The 20,256-nt window shown below is 42.3% G+C and overlaps 1 protein-coding gene across 1 annotated transcript in view; it reads right to left on the bottom strand.

Moving 5' to 3' along the window:
• cep290 (centrosomal protein 290) overlaps positions 1–20,099 on the bottom strand; it is a 32,749-nt gene extending 12,650 nt beyond the window's left edge. The window contains exons 1-35 of the mRNA XM_079288778.1: positions 19,976–20,099; positions 19,279–19,356; positions 18,976–19,045; positions 18,826–18,872; positions 18,176–18,307; positions 17,656–17,709; positions 16,592–16,738; positions 16,137–16,319; positions 15,892–15,981; positions 15,380–15,502; positions 14,599–14,722; positions 12,821–12,993; positions 12,381–12,543; positions 12,178–12,278; positions 12,037–12,103; positions 11,219–11,322; positions 10,990–11,065; positions 10,721–10,848; positions 8,886–9,050; positions 7,912–8,061; positions 7,697–7,812; positions 7,507–7,609; positions 6,762–6,992; positions 6,423–6,596; positions 6,214–6,325; positions 5,194–5,399; positions 4,727–4,878; positions 3,944–4,055; positions 2,907–3,362; positions 2,623–2,787; positions 1,980–2,087; positions 1,729–1,863; positions 1,369–1,638; positions 1,084–1,191; positions 252–451 (exon numbers count right to left, since the gene is read on the bottom strand). Coding sequence (XP_079144904.1) covers positions 252–451; positions 1,084–1,191; positions 1,369–1,638; positions 1,729–1,863; positions 1,980–2,087; positions 2,623–2,787; positions 2,907–3,362; positions 3,944–4,055; positions 4,727–4,878; positions 5,194–5,399; positions 6,214–6,325; positions 6,423–6,596; positions 6,762–6,992; positions 7,507–7,609; positions 7,697–7,812; positions 7,912–8,061; positions 8,886–9,050; positions 10,721–10,848; positions 10,990–11,065; positions 11,219–11,322; positions 12,037–12,103; positions 12,178–12,278; positions 12,381–12,543; positions 12,821–12,993; positions 14,599–14,722; positions 15,380–15,502; positions 15,892–15,981; positions 16,137–16,319; positions 16,592–16,738; positions 17,656–17,709; positions 18,176–18,307; positions 18,826–18,872; positions 18,976–19,045; positions 19,279–19,356; positions 19,976–20,089 — 4,937 coding nt within the window. The 5' untranslated portion in view covers positions 20,090–20,099. The remainder of the gene's footprint in view (positions 1–251; positions 452–1,083; positions 1,192–1,368; positions 1,639–1,728; positions 1,864–1,979; positions 2,088–2,622; positions 2,788–2,906; positions 3,363–3,943; positions 4,056–4,726; positions 4,879–5,193; positions 5,400–6,213; positions 6,326–6,422; positions 6,597–6,761; positions 6,993–7,506; positions 7,610–7,696; positions 7,813–7,911; positions 8,062–8,885; positions 9,051–10,720; positions 10,849–10,989; positions 11,066–11,218; positions 11,323–12,036; positions 12,104–12,177; positions 12,279–12,380; positions 12,544–12,820; positions 12,994–14,598; positions 14,723–15,379; positions 15,503–15,891; positions 15,982–16,136; positions 16,320–16,591; positions 16,739–17,655; positions 17,710–18,175; positions 18,308–18,825; positions 18,873–18,975; positions 19,046–19,278; positions 19,357–19,975) is intronic.
• Between the last annotated feature and the right edge of the window lie 157 nt (positions 20,100–20,256).

Here is a 20,256-nt window from a genome sequence, read left to right as displayed (position 1 = left end):
TTTGGTTTTGGCAGGAAATTTTAACACCAACACCAACAAATAAATATTGTATTGCAGATTTCAGTTGGCCTGTGACATTGTTAAAAGCCTTTATGTTCTCTGCTGGTGATAATATTCACACTAATCATGAATGTATCACCTTAATTAATGCTCACCTCAACAGCTAAGATAAAGAAGACATAAAGGATGCTGTTTCTGTTTGAATATAATCTCCACAGGTGAGCACCCTGCTTTAATGACGGGATAATCACTTTGACATCTCGTCAGCGTGTTTCTTAGCCAGCGTGTCCATGGCGGTCCTCTGTCGCTGCAGCTCAGCAGTGGCCAGCTTCAGCTTCTCTGTGATGGAGGAGAGCGAGATGTCCTGTTCAGCCACCGTCTGCTCCAACTCAGCCAGATGCTCCAGATGCTTGGTGGTTGGCACCCTGATGGTGGGCTTCTTCATCAGTTCCTGAACAAAGGAGAAGGAGGGAGCATTAAACAAAACACTCAGAGACTCATGGAGGGATATCTGAATCACACTCGGGATGTTTTCCCATAAAACACCGGTTGATGAAGTGTGAAATGTTATGTACAATAACACAAGACAGCTTCACGGCTTATTTCTTCTGTGCTTCAAATATTAACAACAGCTGATCTCGTCGCCGTCTCTTTCTGTTACTGCTGCTACACGTTACTCTGCTCTCACAACGAGTCCTGCTAAACGTCTTAACATATGCGTTGCACTTCAACCTGGCTTTGGCCATTTTTACACAGCAGCACAGCGAGGATCAATGCTTGCGCGTGACGTTTTGCAGCTTGTTTTCTTCATCTACTCTTGTTCGCTGTGCAGGGCAGGGGTTGCATTTCAGATATTTATATACACACACACACACACACGTTAGTAAATATAACTGCTTTAGGCTCATTTGTCAACGTAAACATCATATTTTTAATAATGCTGCAGGTTAGAGGGTTCCTTGTACAATTTACAGCATTAATTATCAGATTTTCATATCCGAGCATTATTGGCACCGTCAGTGAAATGTCCCTAATCAAGATGGAATTGGTAAGTCTGCGAGGATACCCCGCCGTAATGCGTACCATGGCTGTCTGTTTGAAGCGGTGCAGGGAGGTGTCCGTGTGCAAGTCCAACTTCTGATGCAACATCCTCAGCTCCTCCTGGTGTCTCTTTATCATCTCCTCCTGATCCTGTGTTTAAAGGAAACAAAGAAACACTTGGAGTACAACAAGTCTACCTTCTAAAAACATACGAGCCAGGTTTCTGAACAGACGAGACGATGAGTAACATCTTTACTACTCAACAGTAAAATAATGGTCCGAACATGTCTGTGGGAATAATAGAAGAGACGTGTTGCATCACTGTACCTGTCTGGCTTGAGCCAACTGGTTGTGGTATTTCTTTAGCACGTCCTCTTTTTTGTTGAGTCGAGCCTGCAGGTCTTTGATGGTCTGGTGAGCTAGCTTGATGGCGGGTTGATAGTCTAACTGGCCCTCTTCATGCTTAGCAAGGTCAGCTAGCAGGCGTTCTCTGCTGGCAGCAGCTGGGAGCCGCAGACGCAGCTCATTGATCACTTTATCCCGGGACACAATGTTCTGCTCTGCCTTCCACAGAGTTGCTTCTTTCTTTTTCAACTTCTGCACGTGAAGGTAGTGGAATTCAAACAACATGCATTTACTTTATGTAAAATACAATATAGTGTCTGAACCGCGACTGAATACTATTACCTCATCCAGATTGTTGCAGGTGGCCTGTGTGCCCAAGATGGTGCGGACGTGCTCCCTGATTTTACCTAGAGCAAACTCTAACTGATGAGCAAGAGGTAGACTCGGGTCTGGTAGGGATCCTGTACCATCTTCGTACTGAAAACAACCAAACATATAGTAACATCCAAAAGCTGCAACACCAGCCTGTTGCTGTACAATCACATTTTAGTTGCTGATAACTTGAACTGTTTCCTCTGGAAGCAACAGTTTACCTTTTCCGAACCGCTTAGAATTTCACTCTGGTGCTTCTCGTACTGGTCCAGCTGACGCTCCAGCTCCACCTCTCGCTGATCATAAGCCAGCTGGTGTTCTTCTTGAAGCTTGACAGGTCAGAGAGAAGAGTTTTCTTCATTACCATTTATGACATTTATCTTGACAACGCCACTGATACACTTCTGTCTTGAAACGCTCCTTAACAAGTTAGAATTGTTTTTGCTCTGCGCTCCAATAACAATTGAGCACGCTTGGAACCCGGCAGAACCTGGGTTCCCTGTCCTCTTTCCTGTTATATATATACTTAGATCTGCTACTTCTGTTCAAAGGTAACATTACTAACATGTCACATTACATTATGCATCATCACATTGTGGCAACTTTAAAGAGGTTAGGAAAAGGACAAGCAGGTTCGCTGCTGACATATGGGAAAAGATACCAATGTGAATATACCCGTCCATCGCTTACCGTCAGTAAGGACTACAGGGGGGGGACTTTGGATTGGTCAATTGAGACATAATTCCTATGTTTATAACCCTGATGTGTTTGTTTATTATCGTTATGAATAACCAAAAAATTGTCAATTAGTTTTGCATATTTTCACATTGTGTATAAAAAGTGTCAAGAGTTGTTTCCGCTCACCGTGTTTTGCTGCACGACATCCTCTTCCAGCGAGCGGACGGTTCGCTCCTGCTCCTCCACCAGGTTCTTCAGGTACCTGATCTCCTCCTTCTGGACCAGCAGCTCCCTGCCTTTCCTCAGCTCCTGCAGACGAGCTTCTTCCATCTTCTTGTGCCACTCAGTCACCTGTTGGGAGTGTTACAGAGTAGTTGTAGGCAAGATGTGGCACAGACAAATAGACTAACAAGACAAACAGTGTGTTATTCTACTATATCTATATCTATACATATATCAACAAAAATGACCTTTTGGGCCCCTTTCACGTCCTTCAGTGTTGAGATGAGCTCCTCCAGGCCTCGGAGTCTCTGGTCCAGTTCTTCTGCCCTGCCCTCTGCCCTCCTCCTCTCCTCCTCAGCCTTCCTCTTCTCCTCCTGGGCTTTTGCTCTGTCCTCCTGGAGGCTCACCATGGCCACAGAGAACTTTTCCTGCTGGGGAAGCGGCAGCGCTCCGGCAAACTGCCGACGCAGCGACTGGACGGTCTGCCGTAGGTGCTTGGAGCGATTCCGGCCCTCCTGGCGGGCGAGGAACAGAGTGCGCTCACTGGCATCCAGCCGCTGCTCGGCACGCAGCCTGCAGGCCTCCAGCTGCTGGATGTGAGAGGTGGCAGCCTCCAGCTTGGCCAAAGAAGCTGACTCGCTGAGCTGCAGAGCCACAATGTGCTGGTGGAGCTTCGCAATGAGGGCCTTCTCATCCGACTGTGACTGAGGGAGAGAGGTGAAGACACACGCTGAAAACTATTCCATCAGAATCACTAACGTACGCAACTGCCTGCTACACAACTGGGGTTGTTTGTGTTTTGATTTATTTCCAGATACTTTACAATTCCAATATTGAGCGGCAGAGAATTTACAAATGTTTACCATGCGTCTACGGAGCAAACCATTGTAACGTAACTATAGTTCTTGAAAGCAGGACTTGACTAGAAGAAAGAAGAAACCATTTTTATTGTCATATACATTTTTTTTTTTACGTCTGCATTTGACCCATCCCTGTACATAGGGAGCTCTAATAAGTCACCTGTGAATTGAAAGTGTGACAGAAAGTGCAGTAAATAATCTGATCTGTTGAGTTCTCACACTGCATCAAGGACCTCAAGATCAAGAGCAAATCCATTGACATTAATTAAGAACTACTGGTCATCCGGCAGTAAGCCTTATGAAAGCGTCTCAGTTGATGAGCAACAGGACAATCTTTGAATGTACAGAACAGGAAAACGTGATGATTAAACCTTCCTTTGTTCAATAAAGTTTAAGAAAATCAAAAAACACCAACACCCAATTACCTGGTAGTCCAGTATTTGTCTCCTCAAAGCTTCCACTTCCTTCTCTTTGGACTGTTGTCTGGCCTGCAGAGCAGACGCCTGCATCATGGCCACATCAGACACCTCTTGGAGCCTTTACAAAACAACAACAATAAAACAAACACATTACATCATTTGTACCTCTTAGACTCCCCTCGGACGCCACGACTAGGGGGTTTCTCAGCAGTTTCCAGAACAGAAATGCTGGCCATCCAACAGCCAAAAAATTTAATGGAAAAAGTTTTGATACAAAAATCCCAGCATGACTTTTTATATGATGGTCCTCGAGGTCTTGGTGTCTTAATGTGGTATTTTTACCATTTTTATACGTTCGACTGATCAAAGGTTTAGTTTTGCACCAAGTCTGTGTAACAAATACTATCAACCCCAAAACGTGCAGCAACAAGTAATAAAAAAAAGAGACATAAGTAAGTATGGCTATGGCCATCATATACTTCCGTCATGATGTTCTAAGCCCTTTACACTCTAAATGTTTCACCAATAGAATAGGCGACTAACCAAAACACAAAGTTCTTTACACAGTTATGACTAGAAACTTGACACAGTGCTGAGCTGCACCTCAAAAAGAGGTTGACCTGCTATCCCCCCTTATAGACCCGCCCCCTTCGAGAAGTCCATCTCAGGAATGACAACCATTTGACAGGTGTTCCAACAGAGGATTGCAACTGTAATCTCGAGCAAAACATTTCTTTCACGATAGGAGCCTTGATGATCAATCACGGGCCTGCACTTTGCCGAACGTACTTAGAAACCTCAATGCGGAGTTCGGCCTCGGCCTTCTCCAGCTCTGCGATCCTCGCTCTGTCAGCGTCGCTCAGCGCTTTGCTGATGCTGTCGGCCAGCCCGTCTCTCAGCTCTCGCTCCACCCTCTGGGCCTCCACGTTCATCTTGGTCAGCTGAAGACAAACGGATACAACATAGCTTGATACCATTTGTTTTTTTATAAATCACTCTTTATATAAAATTGTCAAATAAAGATTATTCAAAAGACAATTTATAAAGGGACAAATGACCGAAACTGGTGAGAATCTGGCACGGACTGAGTTTGCTGGGTCATGAACTAAACGTCTGAGAAATGATCAACAGCCTCTCGGTCTGCCAGGTGAACCATATCGCCTTTTACCCTTATCCATTAAATATCAGTCACTTAGACCCCGTGAGCAACAGCGTGACAGAAAGCAACTCTTCTGTTGTTTTCTTTGGCCTCATACCTCTGCAAACTTGGACTCCAGCTCCATGTTGCGTTCTTCCACCTGCCGAAGGGAGTGCCTCATGTGCTCATACATTGTGTGTGCATGCTCGGCTCTCTGCCTCTCATTCAGCTCCTTCATCTCTAGAGTGGTGATGCGCCTGGCCGCAGATACCATCTCTTTGTTGGCCAACGCCTTGTCCGCCTTGTCCATGTTATTCTCACCTCCTGATTTTAAGGAAAAAAACAACATTTGTGATGGGAACTTGATTGTATGGGTGGAATCCACAAACTCGTATCAACTCTCAAGTTAAAATATGGTTTATCTTTTTCCATCAAAGCAGTAAAGATCGGATCAAACTAAAATGGTTTCATAATAATTTACATTAAAAAAACTAAAAAGAGAAAATATATTCAGATGCAACAGTTTCAGTGATTGTTCCTCTTTCGGTGCATTTTCACTAGCAGTCCTGGTTTGAACCACCAACTTTAACTACACCTATTCTTAGCCAATTCTTTTTGCAAGTGGTCTTCTGGCCAACAGTCTTATTGGTCATGATGATTATGATTCTTATTTTAATCACTAACCTTATTATTAAGACAGGCATGTGTTCTGCTCAAACACAGCTTTAATCAAATGAAGCCATCAAAGTTAAGGAATGAATTAAATGTCTGTGATAATGATCCACTCGCTGTATTACAACGCTGTGGGTATCCAGGACAAACAGTCAATTAAAGTCCCATTAGGACGAAAGCCCACAATGCAATAAACATAAACAGTTACCAGTGGTGTGACCAAATCCAATGCAAACGTTCTGTTGATAAGAATGACGGCACGAACTTCAGCTTGTAAACGACTGCACTGTTCCTTTAATCGCCCGGTCAGTCTGTCTATGCTGTGTTGATGTACCATTTGACTCCAACATTAAGTCCTTTTGCACGGAATGTTTTGGTTCCTATGTAGCCTTGTTGTTGTGTTTTAGAAGGTATTTCTGAATAAAGATTACTGAGCTGTATATAATCAGCTCCATCATCAGTTTACCAATTGCATTGATGTTGGTCCATGCTTGTTCTAAAGTGTTCAGCTTCTCCTTCGTGATCTCCAGTTCTTTATTCATGGCTGAGAGTTGCTCCCGAAAAGACTCATTCTCACTCTGAGAGACGGGAACAAGATGAAAGAAATATGGTTTGGTCAGTCAACGGTTAACAGCCAAAAAGAAAAATAAATGGTGTGTTGATGCGTTTTAATACCTGCAGATGTTCCAGGTTGGTGGTTCTCTGTATCAGGCGGCTGTCCCTCTGCAGCATGTCTCTGTATTTGACTGTTAGCTCTGTGTACTGTTTGTTCGCCCTCTCCAGGTCTGATGAGGGCACACTATCATCCAAGGCCTTCTGCAGTGCTGCTATCTTATATGCAGCCATTTCCTGAGACAAAGCAATAGACAATTAAAAGGCCATTGTATGCTGGTTCAGGTTTTGGCAGGTGTGGAGCCACAAGAGGCTAAACTGCACCACTACACCATGTTCTAAGCAGGACTAAAAGCATTCTTGTTCACTCCAAAGTTAGAATTGAACTTTTGGTTTCTCCACCTTGTATCTCTGCAGGTAGCCTATCCTCTGGGTGACAGAGGCCTGCATGAGGCTGCTCTCGTCCCTCAGCTTGCCGTTCTCCTTGCGGAGGTGCTGCTCTTGCTCCAGCAGGGTGACGTAGCGTCGCGTCAGTTTCGTCTCATTAACCTTCAGAACCGTCGACTTGCGCAACGCTTCGCTCAACGATCTCCTGACTTCCTCGGGGTCCTTCCGAAGGGTGTCCAGCAGCTCCTTGTGGGTGAAACGGACAAGTTGCTCTCATAACATGCATTGATTTTTGGGGATACCCAGCAGAGGGTAGGTTAAGTACAGTGAAGCATATTCGTTGACTGGTCCATCTTTCATTTTCTGTACCAATCTTTTTATAAAAACAAAACACTAAGCAGGCACCAAAGGTTACATCCCATGTCCTTCTTGCTGGCTCTCAAGGGCCTCACTCCTGTTTTACACTAGGAGACAGAGCGAGTGGTCCGCCTCCTTTACGAGTGTTTTCACATTTATTAAGTAAGAGGAGGAAGTCGGACAACAGGGACGCAGAAGAGTTTTGGTGACATTTGACATTGGTACATCTAGCTCTATAGTGTAGGTCCTGAACATTAAACTATCTTAGAACAGTAGTGTGTGTGTGTGTGTGTGTGTGTGTGTGTGTGTGTGTGTGTGTGTGTGTGTGTGTGTGTGTGTGTGTGTGGAAATGACAGGCACATTGTAAATTGCTTTTAACCCAATAAACATGCATTTGACTTACGTTGAATTCTTGGATTTTAACAGCATCCACCTGATTTTGCTCCTCCAGCTTTTTCTTCAACTCTGTAAATGTCTCTTTCTCCTTCTGCCACTCCGCCTTCTCACTGAGCAAAAACACAATCAAAACTTTCATTTTGCACGAAATGTTACAAACCAGCTGCAACCTGTGAGATCCTCCTTGTTAGACTAACCTCAGGTATTCTTTATAGAGGAGTCCCTGTTGGTGGCTGATAACAGAAAACTTCTCCTTGTATTCCTCCAGCGTTCCTGCGAGTTTCTTGCTTTCTTCCTCCTTGTTTTTGAGCTCCTAGTTAATGAAAGTATCAAATGTTTGATTTATAGTTGAGACGTATTGGTGATTTACAGCTTTTTTACCCCCAGGTCTTAAGTTGACAGTTAAACTGACCTGAAGAAGTCCAACGACATACTCGTTCAGAGAACTGATGACCTCAGTGCTGCTGGGCCCCAGACCCTCGGGGAGGGTCAGAGGTCGGAGGACAACTCCCTGGTTGCCCGACCTCCTGAACAACTCCAACTCACCTTCCAGCTGGCTCAGCTGACAAGCACAGACAAATAAATAACACACTAAAAATGTAATTTGTCGATCACAATAGATCCCAAGTTCACTTCTAATATCAGAGGCTCACACAGAAAGCAGGACAGCATCAATTCTAACTGCTCAGCACGAGTCTGTTTCTCGTGCAAGAACAAAAGGCATTACAGGAAAATTACGATCAGCTGATTCACTTCATTACCGGTGTCATTCAAATAAAGACAACGTGAAACATAGTCTACCGAAGACAGAAGTTAAGAGAGAGCTCAATGAACCAGACAACGGAATAACAAAGTAAAAGACCCGAAACAAAAGACATAAAGAAGGAATTGGTGTAACAGAGTGAAACCTTAAGATGAGCCACGATGATTACCTTGAGGAAATACTTTCACATGAAACAAGAACGAGGATCCAACAAACATTTAGCCGTCAGTGCTCTGAGAAACACTGTTCCAGTCACGCTAATTACCGTCAGAGACTGAGGGAATGCTCGATATTTCCACCGTTTCTATAAATCTCTATCATATCAATTGGTCTATTTCCATGCAAAACAATATTCTGTTGATTTGGAGGAAAAAACGTTTCGACGCACGGCTGTAAATTGCTGTCAGCCTTGAATAACCAGAGTTGCATAACGGCTTGACTTCGACAAATCATTTCTGAATGTTTCGCCATAAAAACCTGACAAGGTGGACAACACTGATGTGTTTTCCTGCCAAAGGAAGCAATATCGCCAAAAGGAGATTACATTGAGAAGTTACTATGTCAAACAACTGTCAAGTTGTCTGTCAACAGCATCATGTCTTTATCTGGACATGAAAAAATACCTTTTCTTTGGCTCTGGCGAGCTGACTGAAACTGCTGGTTGCTTCCTCCCGGGCCGATTTCAGTTCCTGCCTTAGTTCTTGGTTTCTCCCCACCAGCTGATGTATTTGGGAGTTGAGGTGCGGGGCTGACTCAGACTGCCCGCTCATGCTGCTGACATCTATAGCCTGTGATATGGAGGATGAGCACAGTTGAAATGCCAATAAAAAGATTGGAAGATAAATAACAGACCCAATCAGCCGCTAAACTGGCTGCAATGTTTTCGCTCGGGGCAATTCCCCACCGTCAATGTACAGCCGCTAAAAGTGATTGTTTTCGAAACTGACACCATTATGGAAAGAACCCTAGTGCAACAAACGCTGTTCTTTGCCTTTTGCTTGATCCGCTCTGTTTGTACTACCCTGAGCCTTCCACTTAGCACTTATTGTATTCGTATTAGTTTGTTGCACTTATTGTATTCATATTAGTTTGTTGCACTTATCGTATTAGTTTGTTGCACTTATTGTATTCGTATTAGTTTGTTGCACTTATTGTATTAGTTTGTTGCACTTATCGTATTAGTTTGTTGCACTTATTGTATTCGTATTAGTTTGTTGCACTTATTGTATTCGTATTAGTTTGTTGCACTTATCGTATTAGTTTGTTGCACTTATTGTATTCGTATTCGTTTGTTGCACTTATTGTATTCGTATTAGTTTGTTGCACTTATCGTATTAGTTTGTTGCACTTATTGTATTCGTATTCGTTTGTTGCACTTATTGTATTCGTATTAGTTTGTTGCACTTATTGTGCAACAAACTAATACGAATACATGTTGGAGTCCAAGACCATTTTTTCCTACCAGGACAATGAAGCATCGTATTGAATCTGTTATGTTGATGTAATGAAACAGTAATCTGACTGAAATATGATCTAAAACTAACCGATATTATCTAAAACAGTTAAATATTATGTTCTTAAATTGCATTTCATTCTATCACAGACCCGATATTGGACGAGTCAGCAAAATAGGCTTTTGTTTTCAGTCACCTTTAACCACGTACTCACGGAAATTTCTCAAGGGACGTTGATTAGATCAGTGCCAAGAAAACAGAAAACAGAACAGCTTGCACAGAAACTGACAGAGGAAAAGTACCTGGAATAGCGCAACAGATATTTGGAAACACCCAGAAAAACCTTTCATGAAAATTCAGGTCTGAACAGACAAAACCTGATGACGGATATAATGATACAGTTCCCTGCTGCAGTGCTGAGTCCAGTGCCACGGTTGAATGCATAAACACACACGGAAACTACCAATCAACCAAAATGCTGGCGTGAAACGCTTCAGTGAAAAATACACATTTGACAACTGAACTTAACAACTATACATATAATATGTTTTAGATAATTTACTGTGAGGTGAAAAGTTCCAAGAAAACAGTGGACAAAAAATAAAAAAGACCTGCATTTAGCAATAAATGTAGTATTTTCTTTATGAATGAAGTCAGTAGTCTGAAAAAAGATACTTTTATTTCAGGAAAATAAGCCACCGGATCAACAACTACTTCATTATATTTTCGGCTACATTTGAAGTGTGGGAAAACATCTGTTCTTTGGGAGTGTGTTTCTGTTTTGTTTGTAGATTAACACAAATCTACTTCTATCAGGAGACGTACGACTCCTTTAAGCTGTTCTCTGTGGCCCTTCTCCACTACATTATGACACGACACAGAGTGCTGGAGCAAAGTAAAGCACAACTTGTACCCAAAGAAAATGTATATGGCTACAACCTACACCGTAGCCTTCAAAAGGGTATCAGTGTTAACGTCAGATTTGGATCATGGGAGACACTTACATGAGCCAACCGTTCCAGACTGGGAATATCGATGGCAGATGGAGTGGTTTTTTGATTCGTCCTCATGGCATGGAGCACGTCTTTCAGCGCAGCCTCCAGGTCTCGCTTCACTTCTGACAGTTCGTCCACTACGAGTTTACACACAGCACGGAACGATATCAGTGAAGCTGTGTCTTTAACACCCTTAAAAACTGCAATAATAATCCCTGCTAAATATATTTTTAAAAGATTTCCATGTGTAACTGGATGGACAGCAGGGCTGTACTTACATTTGATGTGGAACTGGGTCTTGTGAAGGTCCAGCTCTCTCTCCTTACTGCTCAGCTCTTGTTCCAGGTACTCATTCTGCAAAGTAAAGTTTGTCACCGCAAAGATAACAAAGAAATTATTATTAGAAGTATTCTCAAATCAATTTGGCTCCATCAGGAAATCGCTCTTCTTTGAAACACAGGGCCTTGATTGACATGCAGGAAATGGCGTCGTTAGTCGTGAGCTTACTTTGCGTCGGATCTCTTCATCTGTGTAAGTGCTGCTTTGCTTCAGCTGCACAGTCCTGCCGGGCCTGATGTCCTCCTCCAGCAGCAGGCTGGACTGTGGGATCCCTAGAAACACGGCGGATTGTTAACTTCACAAACAGCACAATGTGAAAGCACATTTGTCTGCGTGTATAACACTTTTAAAAACGGTAACAAATGCTAAATAAGACCACTGTAAAGTGAGAATGTCGTTTGTTACTCAAGATAACCTCACTAGCTGTCAAGAGCTTTCATAGGAACACAGTTCCTGGAATGACTTGTTGCCGTTGGATGTTTTAAATCAATCATCATTGCATTGCAGCAGTGATAAAAAAAAAAACAACATATTTTAATACAGTGAGCAGCACAAATTTAATTACAGGGAGATATCTCAAAATATGTGCAAACTAGAAAAGTGCGCTCAGTGGAGTGTAGATCTCCACCAGGTGTGTCTCACTCCAGACAAAGAGGAGTTGACTCTCACGCACTTGTCATTCCCGGCTCCCTAAAAGTAAAGGTGGCGGCAAAGCTGATAACAACGGGGATTTATTCATCTGGTATCGTGCCGAGCTTTAGTGGATCATAACATATCAGGTGAGAAATGAATCTCCAGAAGCTCCGGTTTAAGATTTCAGTTTTCAAGCCAAGACAAAGACAGAAATGCGATTGTAATACTTGTTGCATTAGTGATTTCTTGAGTCAGAACTCGGGCTGCTAATTAAGAATTTTTTTTTTTAACAGACAAGTTTAATGCATACATGACAACAAATGTGATTGGTGTAGTTCAACTTTTTGTGTCACCTCTTTCCTTCACCATGCGTCTGACTTGTTTCTTCAGCTCCAGTCTCTCTTCCTCAAGTCGTTCAATCTAGAGAATCAAATCAAGCGGCGAGGTGAGAGCTGCTCAGACGACACAGTGGTTTTATGATCGCACGTCTTTACCTCTTTGGTGAGGACTTGGTTTTCCGCTTTGTACTGCCGCTGCCTGAGATCTTTTGCTCGCCTGAACGCTGTGAGATCCACTTCAGTCTTTGGTTCCAGACCTTGAGAGTCATACAAAAAGCCCCAAATAAACAATAATATATTTTGACGTCAGTGACTAAATAGACAGAGAAGGGCAAAGAAGATATTAAAAATGAACCGACCTAGTTTTTCTCGGAAATCCTCGTTTTCGTCCATGAGGTCATTGATTCTCATCTCAAGCTGGTTGATCTCTTTGGTCAAGGCCTCTGCCTCAATGTCTCTCACTTTAATCTGATTTTTACATTCTTTGATCTCTGCGATGGCTGCTTCCAGGCCATAAATGCCCTGTTGTACAGAGACAGTGCTGTGATTACTCGCCCATTAAAAATAAAGTCTTTTTCCCGCTTTGCGTTTCGACGTGAACTCTTTTTGCACGTTGATCACACCATAGTCACAGTCATTTCAATGTCTTTTAAAAGAAACAATGGACAAGGAATAAAAAAACGTAAGCTCTGCTTCTAGGAATTTAAGTCTCAATTCATTCGATTTGGGTTTTTAAAAGAAATCCTTGAAGTAAGCCAAACATTAAGGAAGGAGAAAGAGGAGTTGTTTGCAGACTTACAGACTCATACTGGCTCAAGCGGTTTGAGGCCTCAATGAGTGCTTTGTCTTTCTCTTCAGCATGAGCTTCTGCAAGCTTTACCACCCGCGCTGCTTCCACTGCTCTCAGCTCTGCAGCCTCCAGCTTGGACTTCAGCTCTTCCATCTTTCTCTGCTGCACGGACGATGGAAGGCCTTGGACAAGAAATGGGAATTATTCATGAGTAACTTTACAGACCTCAATACTGAGCTCAAGTTCACCTATCTTTAGCAGACACAGGTCATAAGCTATAGTTCACACTTAATTCAGCAAAAGGCTGAGATAGAACTGATATATGACTAATTTGGCGTGTAGGGGTGATACTATTGCTAACTTAGATCTAATGCTAAGCTACACTACTAGTTGATATAGTCTGATTCCATTATCTTCCTAGATATAAACACATTGCATTGAGAAGAAAAGGCCTGTTTGTTAATGTTTTATTTCTTTTTTTAAATAAAGTATAAAAGAACAACGCCTCTCTGTAATCTTTTTGGCCGTGTGTCCGTCTAGACCAGTGGTTCTCAAACTGTGGGGTATTACAGGTGGGGCGCAGGGGGAAATGCAGATTTTTTTTTTTTTGTTAAGTAATTAATAAATACATGGCGAAATGTATGGAAGCCCGTTTCCGCCACTGTGAGGAAAAATACAGATCCTGTAAGTCATTATAATGAGATACTATCTCAAAATAATGACTTAGCATCTCATAATAATGACTTACTATCTCATAATAATGTTATGTTTATTTTATTTGATATGGACATCACAGTAGCATTAGAATTGTAACATACATTTATGCACAAAGCCCAGATGCACTGTGTTCAGTGTTTGAAGCGAAATGCTAATTTACAACACCTGTCCACAGGAGGCTTTTTGCCAAATTGTAGTTCCTTTTTGCACAGATATAACTTTATTTGCATTGTTCTAACAAAGTGATTGCACATTGTATTTGTTTTTGTCTGATGGAGTAATCTGGTTTGCTTAAAAGTGATTGCAATTTTCTTTATTCTATTATTTGAAAAAGCACAGACGGAGGAGTCACAAAATGTTATTTCAATAAAAGTTCAACATGGACCATTTTGTTCCAATTTTGTTGTGGCAGTGGGGCATGAACATTTTTCTTCCTCCAAAGTGGGGCGCGACAGAAAAAGTTTGAGAACCGCTGGTCTAGCCGGAATATCTCTCTCCCATTCACATTGTTTTTGTCTACAACATCAATAAATGACTCTTCTTGGCTTCCTGCTAGCAGGCCTCTTGTTGCACTTGGCGTGGTGGGAGTGATTATCGTCTGCTCCCAACTGCTGTCCGTCTGTGCTGTCAGCAGTGGAACACCACGCTGTACAGATGACAGCAGGACGCGAGAGGCTCTAGCACTAAGCTGAAAGGAGCCTCGTGCACATAAAATAGGAACATAACGTATGGAAAGCGTCTCATGCTGTGCTTTCCTGTTGTTTATGGTGTGTGCTGTTTTCATGCAGGTGGAGGAGAAACAGTTGGAGGGCTGATGGCGGATGCACTTGTTGCTGTGATTGAACGCTTCGGGAGTAAGAACAGCTGTGTGGCAGCTGACGTAGAACGAGGGATCGGCCGATAAAAAATGCCTTGATCGGCCCGGATACTGATCTTCGAGGTCAGATTGGGACATCCCAGTGTGTTGAAGTAGTCAGAACTGAAATAATGTGTGTTAAGATCATTTTACATCACAACTGTCTTTTGTACCAATCTTCTCAGTTAGGAATCATAAACAGCGAGCGACCCACCTCTGTCTTTCCTTGTGGACATCTTTAGCTCCTCGATGAGCAGGGTGTGCTTCTCCATTTCCCCTGTGTACTGCTCCACCTGCTCACTCAGTATCTTGACCTGAATATCTCTCTCCTGGACGGCCTTTAAGACATTCACCAACAATTTAAAATTAGGAGAATTTATGGGGAAAGACCCGAGCAGAGCTGCAGCGCACTTTCATCATCTGCACTTTCATCATAAAGGGAATTTATGAGATGGGAAGAAAAAAAAGGTTGAGAGAAACAGCACAGATTGAACTTACGCTGCACAGCTCAAATATGACCTGGCCCAGAGCAGCGATAAAGAGATGGAAGGGATGACAGGTTGATAAAGCATGTCAAGGCAACGAGAGAAAGCAGGAAGCAGGAAAAACGACAGATCGATGGAAGAACATAAAATGACAGTTAACCCACCTGCTCTACAGTACAAAAAAAACTAACTTTCCACATTAGAATAAGGATTTTTGTCTGTTGTGTTTGAGGTTTTTTGACATATTTGCCATGACAGCACACATGATGCTGTTTACCAGATATTTTTAATCATAGCTATTTAGTGTAATGAGAACTGAGTCAAATAATGTTTGTATTTGCAAATACTACTTCAGTGCACTTCCTTCCATAAGCACATGGCTGAAATGAATAACACTTCCATGTTAAAGTGATACAAATGTTTTTTTCCATGGATATAACATTTCGTGCGGCGAGGTGCTCTAAAGAGAATTCATTCTTTGTAATTCTTAATTCTAGTTGTGGGACAGACCTGCTGCAAGGCAATAATGTTGCTTTTGTCCAGGTCCAACTGGGCTGACCGCAGCTTTTCCCTCTGGTCGCGGATCATCTGCTGGTACACCAGAATTTCATCGTCCTTCCCAGAGAGCACTCTCTACATGGGAGGAAGAGATCATGTGGGCACAATGGCTGGGTCATGACGACGGCAAAAAAGCATAATGATGTGTACATTTACATGATTGTTAGTCACAGGAGCTGAATCAAGAAAGTTTGTCCTTTGTACGCATTCCAATTTGCCTCTTAAGTCACCTCTTAAGAACTGTGAAGTTATGGCAAATTAGTCCAATAACGTACCATCAGCTTTGTTTGAAACAGCGACACAGAGGCCACAGCCCTCGTCTTAGTAGTTCCCTGCATGATATTGCAAATGTGACGGCCCCTGCCTATGCTACAAGTGTACAAGTGTGATATTTGTCCCTGAAGGTGTCACAGGACCACGGTAGTGACAGAGTACTGGATGCAGAGCACCTGATTAACACTCACCTTCCATTCCTCCACTTTGGCGTTGACTGCTACCATAATTGTGTCATCCTCTTCAGTCACGCTATGAAGCTTATCCGTTAGCTCTCTGACCTGCACATCAAACACACAACCAAGTGTATACATACATGCCGGTCTTTTTTGCTAACGTTGCAGTGAAATGATAAACGGCGTCAGGTGTAAAAATATATATCTTCGACACACAGATATAAGAAAAGTAAAAGACGTTCTTCGAGGAGGTTCTTTACTTGCAGCTTTGCGTGATCCCTCTCTTTCCTGAGCTGGTCCATAATGGAGTCCGTCTGCTGTACAACGATCTTCATCTTGTTGTACTCGTCCGTCATCTTCTCCATCTCCCTCACCGACTCCTCCAGGCTCTTCTGCATCTGCTCGTTCTGTGTCTTCAGGTGTGCGTTTTCATCCTCGGCTCGCTAATGGACGCCAAATAAAATAAAAATATAAATGAAAATAAAACCTTCCTTCACATCAGCAGTGAAAAATGCAGGTGATAAAAAACAGATGAAGCCGTATAAATAAGTGGTAGAAAATGTATAATTGAAAAACAACGCTGGTTTTCGGCAGTACACAGACATTTTTCCATCGCCAAGGTCCTTACCGTACTGGTACTGTTGCCAGCTTTTCTAACTAGTGGTCTGTTACCTCATTCACCAGATGATTTAGTAGACAAATAGATGTCAAGTACCTGAAGGTCCTCCAAGTACTGGTAGAGCTGTCGGTTGGCCGAGTTGAGCTTCCTCTGGGTCTCAGCGTTCTCGTCTCTGGATGCGAGCGGCTCCTTCTGGTCCAGCTCTCCGCGGTAGAAGTCCACATCCTGCTGGAGCTGCTCGTTCTGTTGTGGTGCAGGAGGGACAGAATCAGTCTGAGAAAAAGAACTGGGTCCGGTGCCCTGTGCTCGCACGTTCATCTCAACACTCTACGTTTATTAATGAACAACGGATTTGTCTCGTGCTTGGATCAGAAAGCAAACTTCTGGTTCCAGCTTCTGGAAGGAAGCTTCTGGAAGCATCACATGCCACACAGCAGCATGACGGTGGAATAACTCACTTCTGTAGTTTTTCTTATTTCTTAGCATGACAACCTTTTACTTCATTGAATTTACATTTAAAATGCATTTCAAATATACTCCACTACTAGGAAATCTACCACGTCTCGTTATACTGGAACAGCAGGAAACTACAGTATGTTTCATACATACAGTACACTTAATGCATGCGCCTAGGTCTAGTAAGTATGTACACTGTATAGTGGTGATGTATTTGAATCCTCTCTGGTCAGTATGTTATGATATACATACAAACACTCTATAAACTCTAACAAGGTCCCTACCGGACACCTTACACTCTCTCTTACCTTTTGTGGGGTTCAATAAAAAGCTGTGGCAAAATAGCATGATAACAATTCTGCAGCAGCCAGTACGGTAATACATGTGCAATAAGTGACCACCTGGAAAGAGATATTTAAAATGTATACTCCATATACTCCATGTACCTTTATACAACTACAATACTATCCGACTGATTTTGAGGAGCTAACACCTACTCTTGCGTCACAAGCTATATTTCTTACCGTCTTTTTCAGCTTTTTTATCTTTGCCGACAGAATGGAAAGAGATGAAGAGAGATGATGAAACGTGGGAAAGCATCCATGTGAGCAAATGATGCCAGAGCACATGAGACTACACAAGCTTCAAATCTAGTATTGATATATGTTGGATTGACTTATGATGTTGCGCCAGCTGCCACATACCTCCCTCTTCAGCTTCTTGGCCACATCATCAGCCTCTTCCGCTCGGACGACCAACTAGAAAAACAAAACGGGGAGAAACGCAGAAACGCAGTTTGAATTCAACCACCCCAGAAGCACAACAGACATATGTTACAGATGCACATGTTGCCTTGCTCCAGTTTATTGTCCTGTGTATTAATCAATGGAATGTGACTAGAAGTCAAAAAATGCAAAAATAAAAATGTAAATATGCACTTGCACTACATTTAACTAAATGTTATTTTTTGTTTTAAATTCTTTGTTAAAACAAATTATGAATTACTTGAGTATCTTCATATATAACACGTGCACCATCTCTTTCCCTGAATAACACCAGGGGCCAAAAATAATGGTCCTAAATAGCATGAACATTCCAAAGGGACATACAGCTGATGTCATGCTATGTCAAGCTCATTACTTCGACAAATGTTTATTGAGCTAATATGTGGAGGAATCCATGGTCCTGTGCTATGTGTGGGAACTATGGGTAACGTGCTCATACCTCCTCGTTGGTTTGCTTTGCCTTGCCCATTTCTTTCTTTAACTGGGTCAACTCTTTCTCCCTCTGCTCCAGCTGGGCCTCGAGCTGCCGAATCTCATCCCTCAGAAAACGGTTGTCTGGCCCTTTGCCGGACTGCTGAGTCGGTTGGACCGGAAACAAGACAAACAAACACCCAAACAACCCCCACGAAGAAACCTCTTAGTCTGCCATCGCCACCGCCATCTGTTCACAACACTAATACATGCATACGCTGTCCTTACCAAGTCCTAAAACAAGGATTACATTTATCTTAGCGTGCTAAACTGTTGGAGTGCCAAGTCTCATTACATACAAACCTAAACATGGCATAATAATCAAGTTGAACCTAGAAGTAATGGGCTGTGTGCATGCAAGGAATTAGCTGTAATCTTCTTAGGCGCTGTCATTCAGTAGTCACCACAACAAATCCCTTTGTAGCCAGGGTCACACTCTGTGATTGGCTAAAAGATTTGGCACAGTTGCCGGAAGTAAAACACCAGATTTCCACTGAGACACATAATGCGTTTTGTTATTTTTTGTACTGACAGTCATCAGTGATAAAAGAGAACGAGGAACCGTATGAAGGTATGCAGACGTACAGACGAATACAGAGAGAAGCTGAGCAGCATTACCTTGAGCTCTTGTTCCAACCTCAACACCTTGGCGAGGAGTTGATTTTCTACAGTGCAGAAGACATGAGCAACAATGTAAACCCTGCTCTTTGATAGCAAAACTTTAACATATGAAACATTTTGACAACCAAACTTATTCTTTGGGCTTACCAATTTTACCATGTTTTTCTCCAGCTTGATCAAGAAGGTCGGAGCCAAAAGCAGCTTCTCTGTCTTTGATCTAACGGGCAGAGGAAGAGAAGACAATTACGCCTGAAATTACCTAAATTGTTTTTATTGCAATATATCAAGCAGCATATGCTTACAAAATAGATCAATAAATAAAACAACAATAACAACTGAAGTTAGTCAATATAAAGTAAATATTCTTTCTTATTGAAATACATTATACTAGTGGGGTTGTTGTTATGTGTCTGGGAGATATCAGAATATAGCAAAAAGAATACTCAATACCTTCAACATGGTCTGAAACAATCTGAGGACTTGAATAACCTTCTCTGGAGCTTTACCCTTCACCTCCCATTCTGTTGTCTTCATGGTTTGAAGTGAAAAACAGTAAAATGCAGTCATTTCAACTCATAATAACAACATTACGAAACAGCACAAAAACCTGGAGCAAAGCAGTGACAGAGGTGGAACTAAATTATACATATATATATTTTTTAAAGGTATAAAAATACATGACAGCAACACACAATTAAAGCTTTTCCTTAGATGTAACCCTGCTATGTGAGATAGCCAGGTTAGATGTAACGCTGCTATGTGAGATAGCCAGGTTAGATGTAACGCTGCTATGTGAGATAGCCAGGTTAGATGTAACCCTGCTATGCAAGACAGCCAGGTTAACACTGACCACAGAAAGAGGGGGCAGTCAAATCAAAGCAAAATCAATCCGTTAAGTGCATTTTGCTGACAACGCCACAGAGCAAGGAGCTGTGATACCATGACCAATAATCTCAGATCAGCAGATCAGGAGTCTTTCTTTATGCAAGTAGTCAAGGCTGAACATCAACATCATCACTGTGACATTACTCAACTTATAACGTTCATTTGAAACCAGAGAAGAATTTGGTGGTTGGGCACCTGAACAACAGAATTGTAATCAATATTAGAGATGTCATTCATATTGGCGTTAAGCATTGAAAATTACCAAAACAAGCATGTCGATGACCTCGTCCAATTGGTTTTTTTCAAAATCAAGGAGGCTGGCTGGGTCGATCCTTGTCACTTTGTCCCACTGAAGAGCAGCAGGCATCTTGGCCATAGCGCGTTTGTAAAGATCCAAGCAGGAAATGAGCAGACGACTAGCTATGTTAGCTAAACTAATAAGTGAAAACTAACATTAGCTAGTTAGCTCATTGTAGTTAGGACGCTGTGGCTAAACCGTGGTCCTCAACATAAGCCTTATTGTTTATCACTTAAATAAGTTTA

The sequence above is a fragment of the Melanostigma gelatinosum genome, assembly GCF_949748355.1.
Source record: "Melanostigma gelatinosum genome assembly, chromosome: 1".
Classification (NCBI taxonomy): Eukaryota; Metazoa; Chordata; class Actinopteri; order Perciformes; family Zoarcidae; genus Melanostigma; species Melanostigma gelatinosum.
This window is presented reverse-complemented; position numbering and strand designations above follow the sequence as displayed.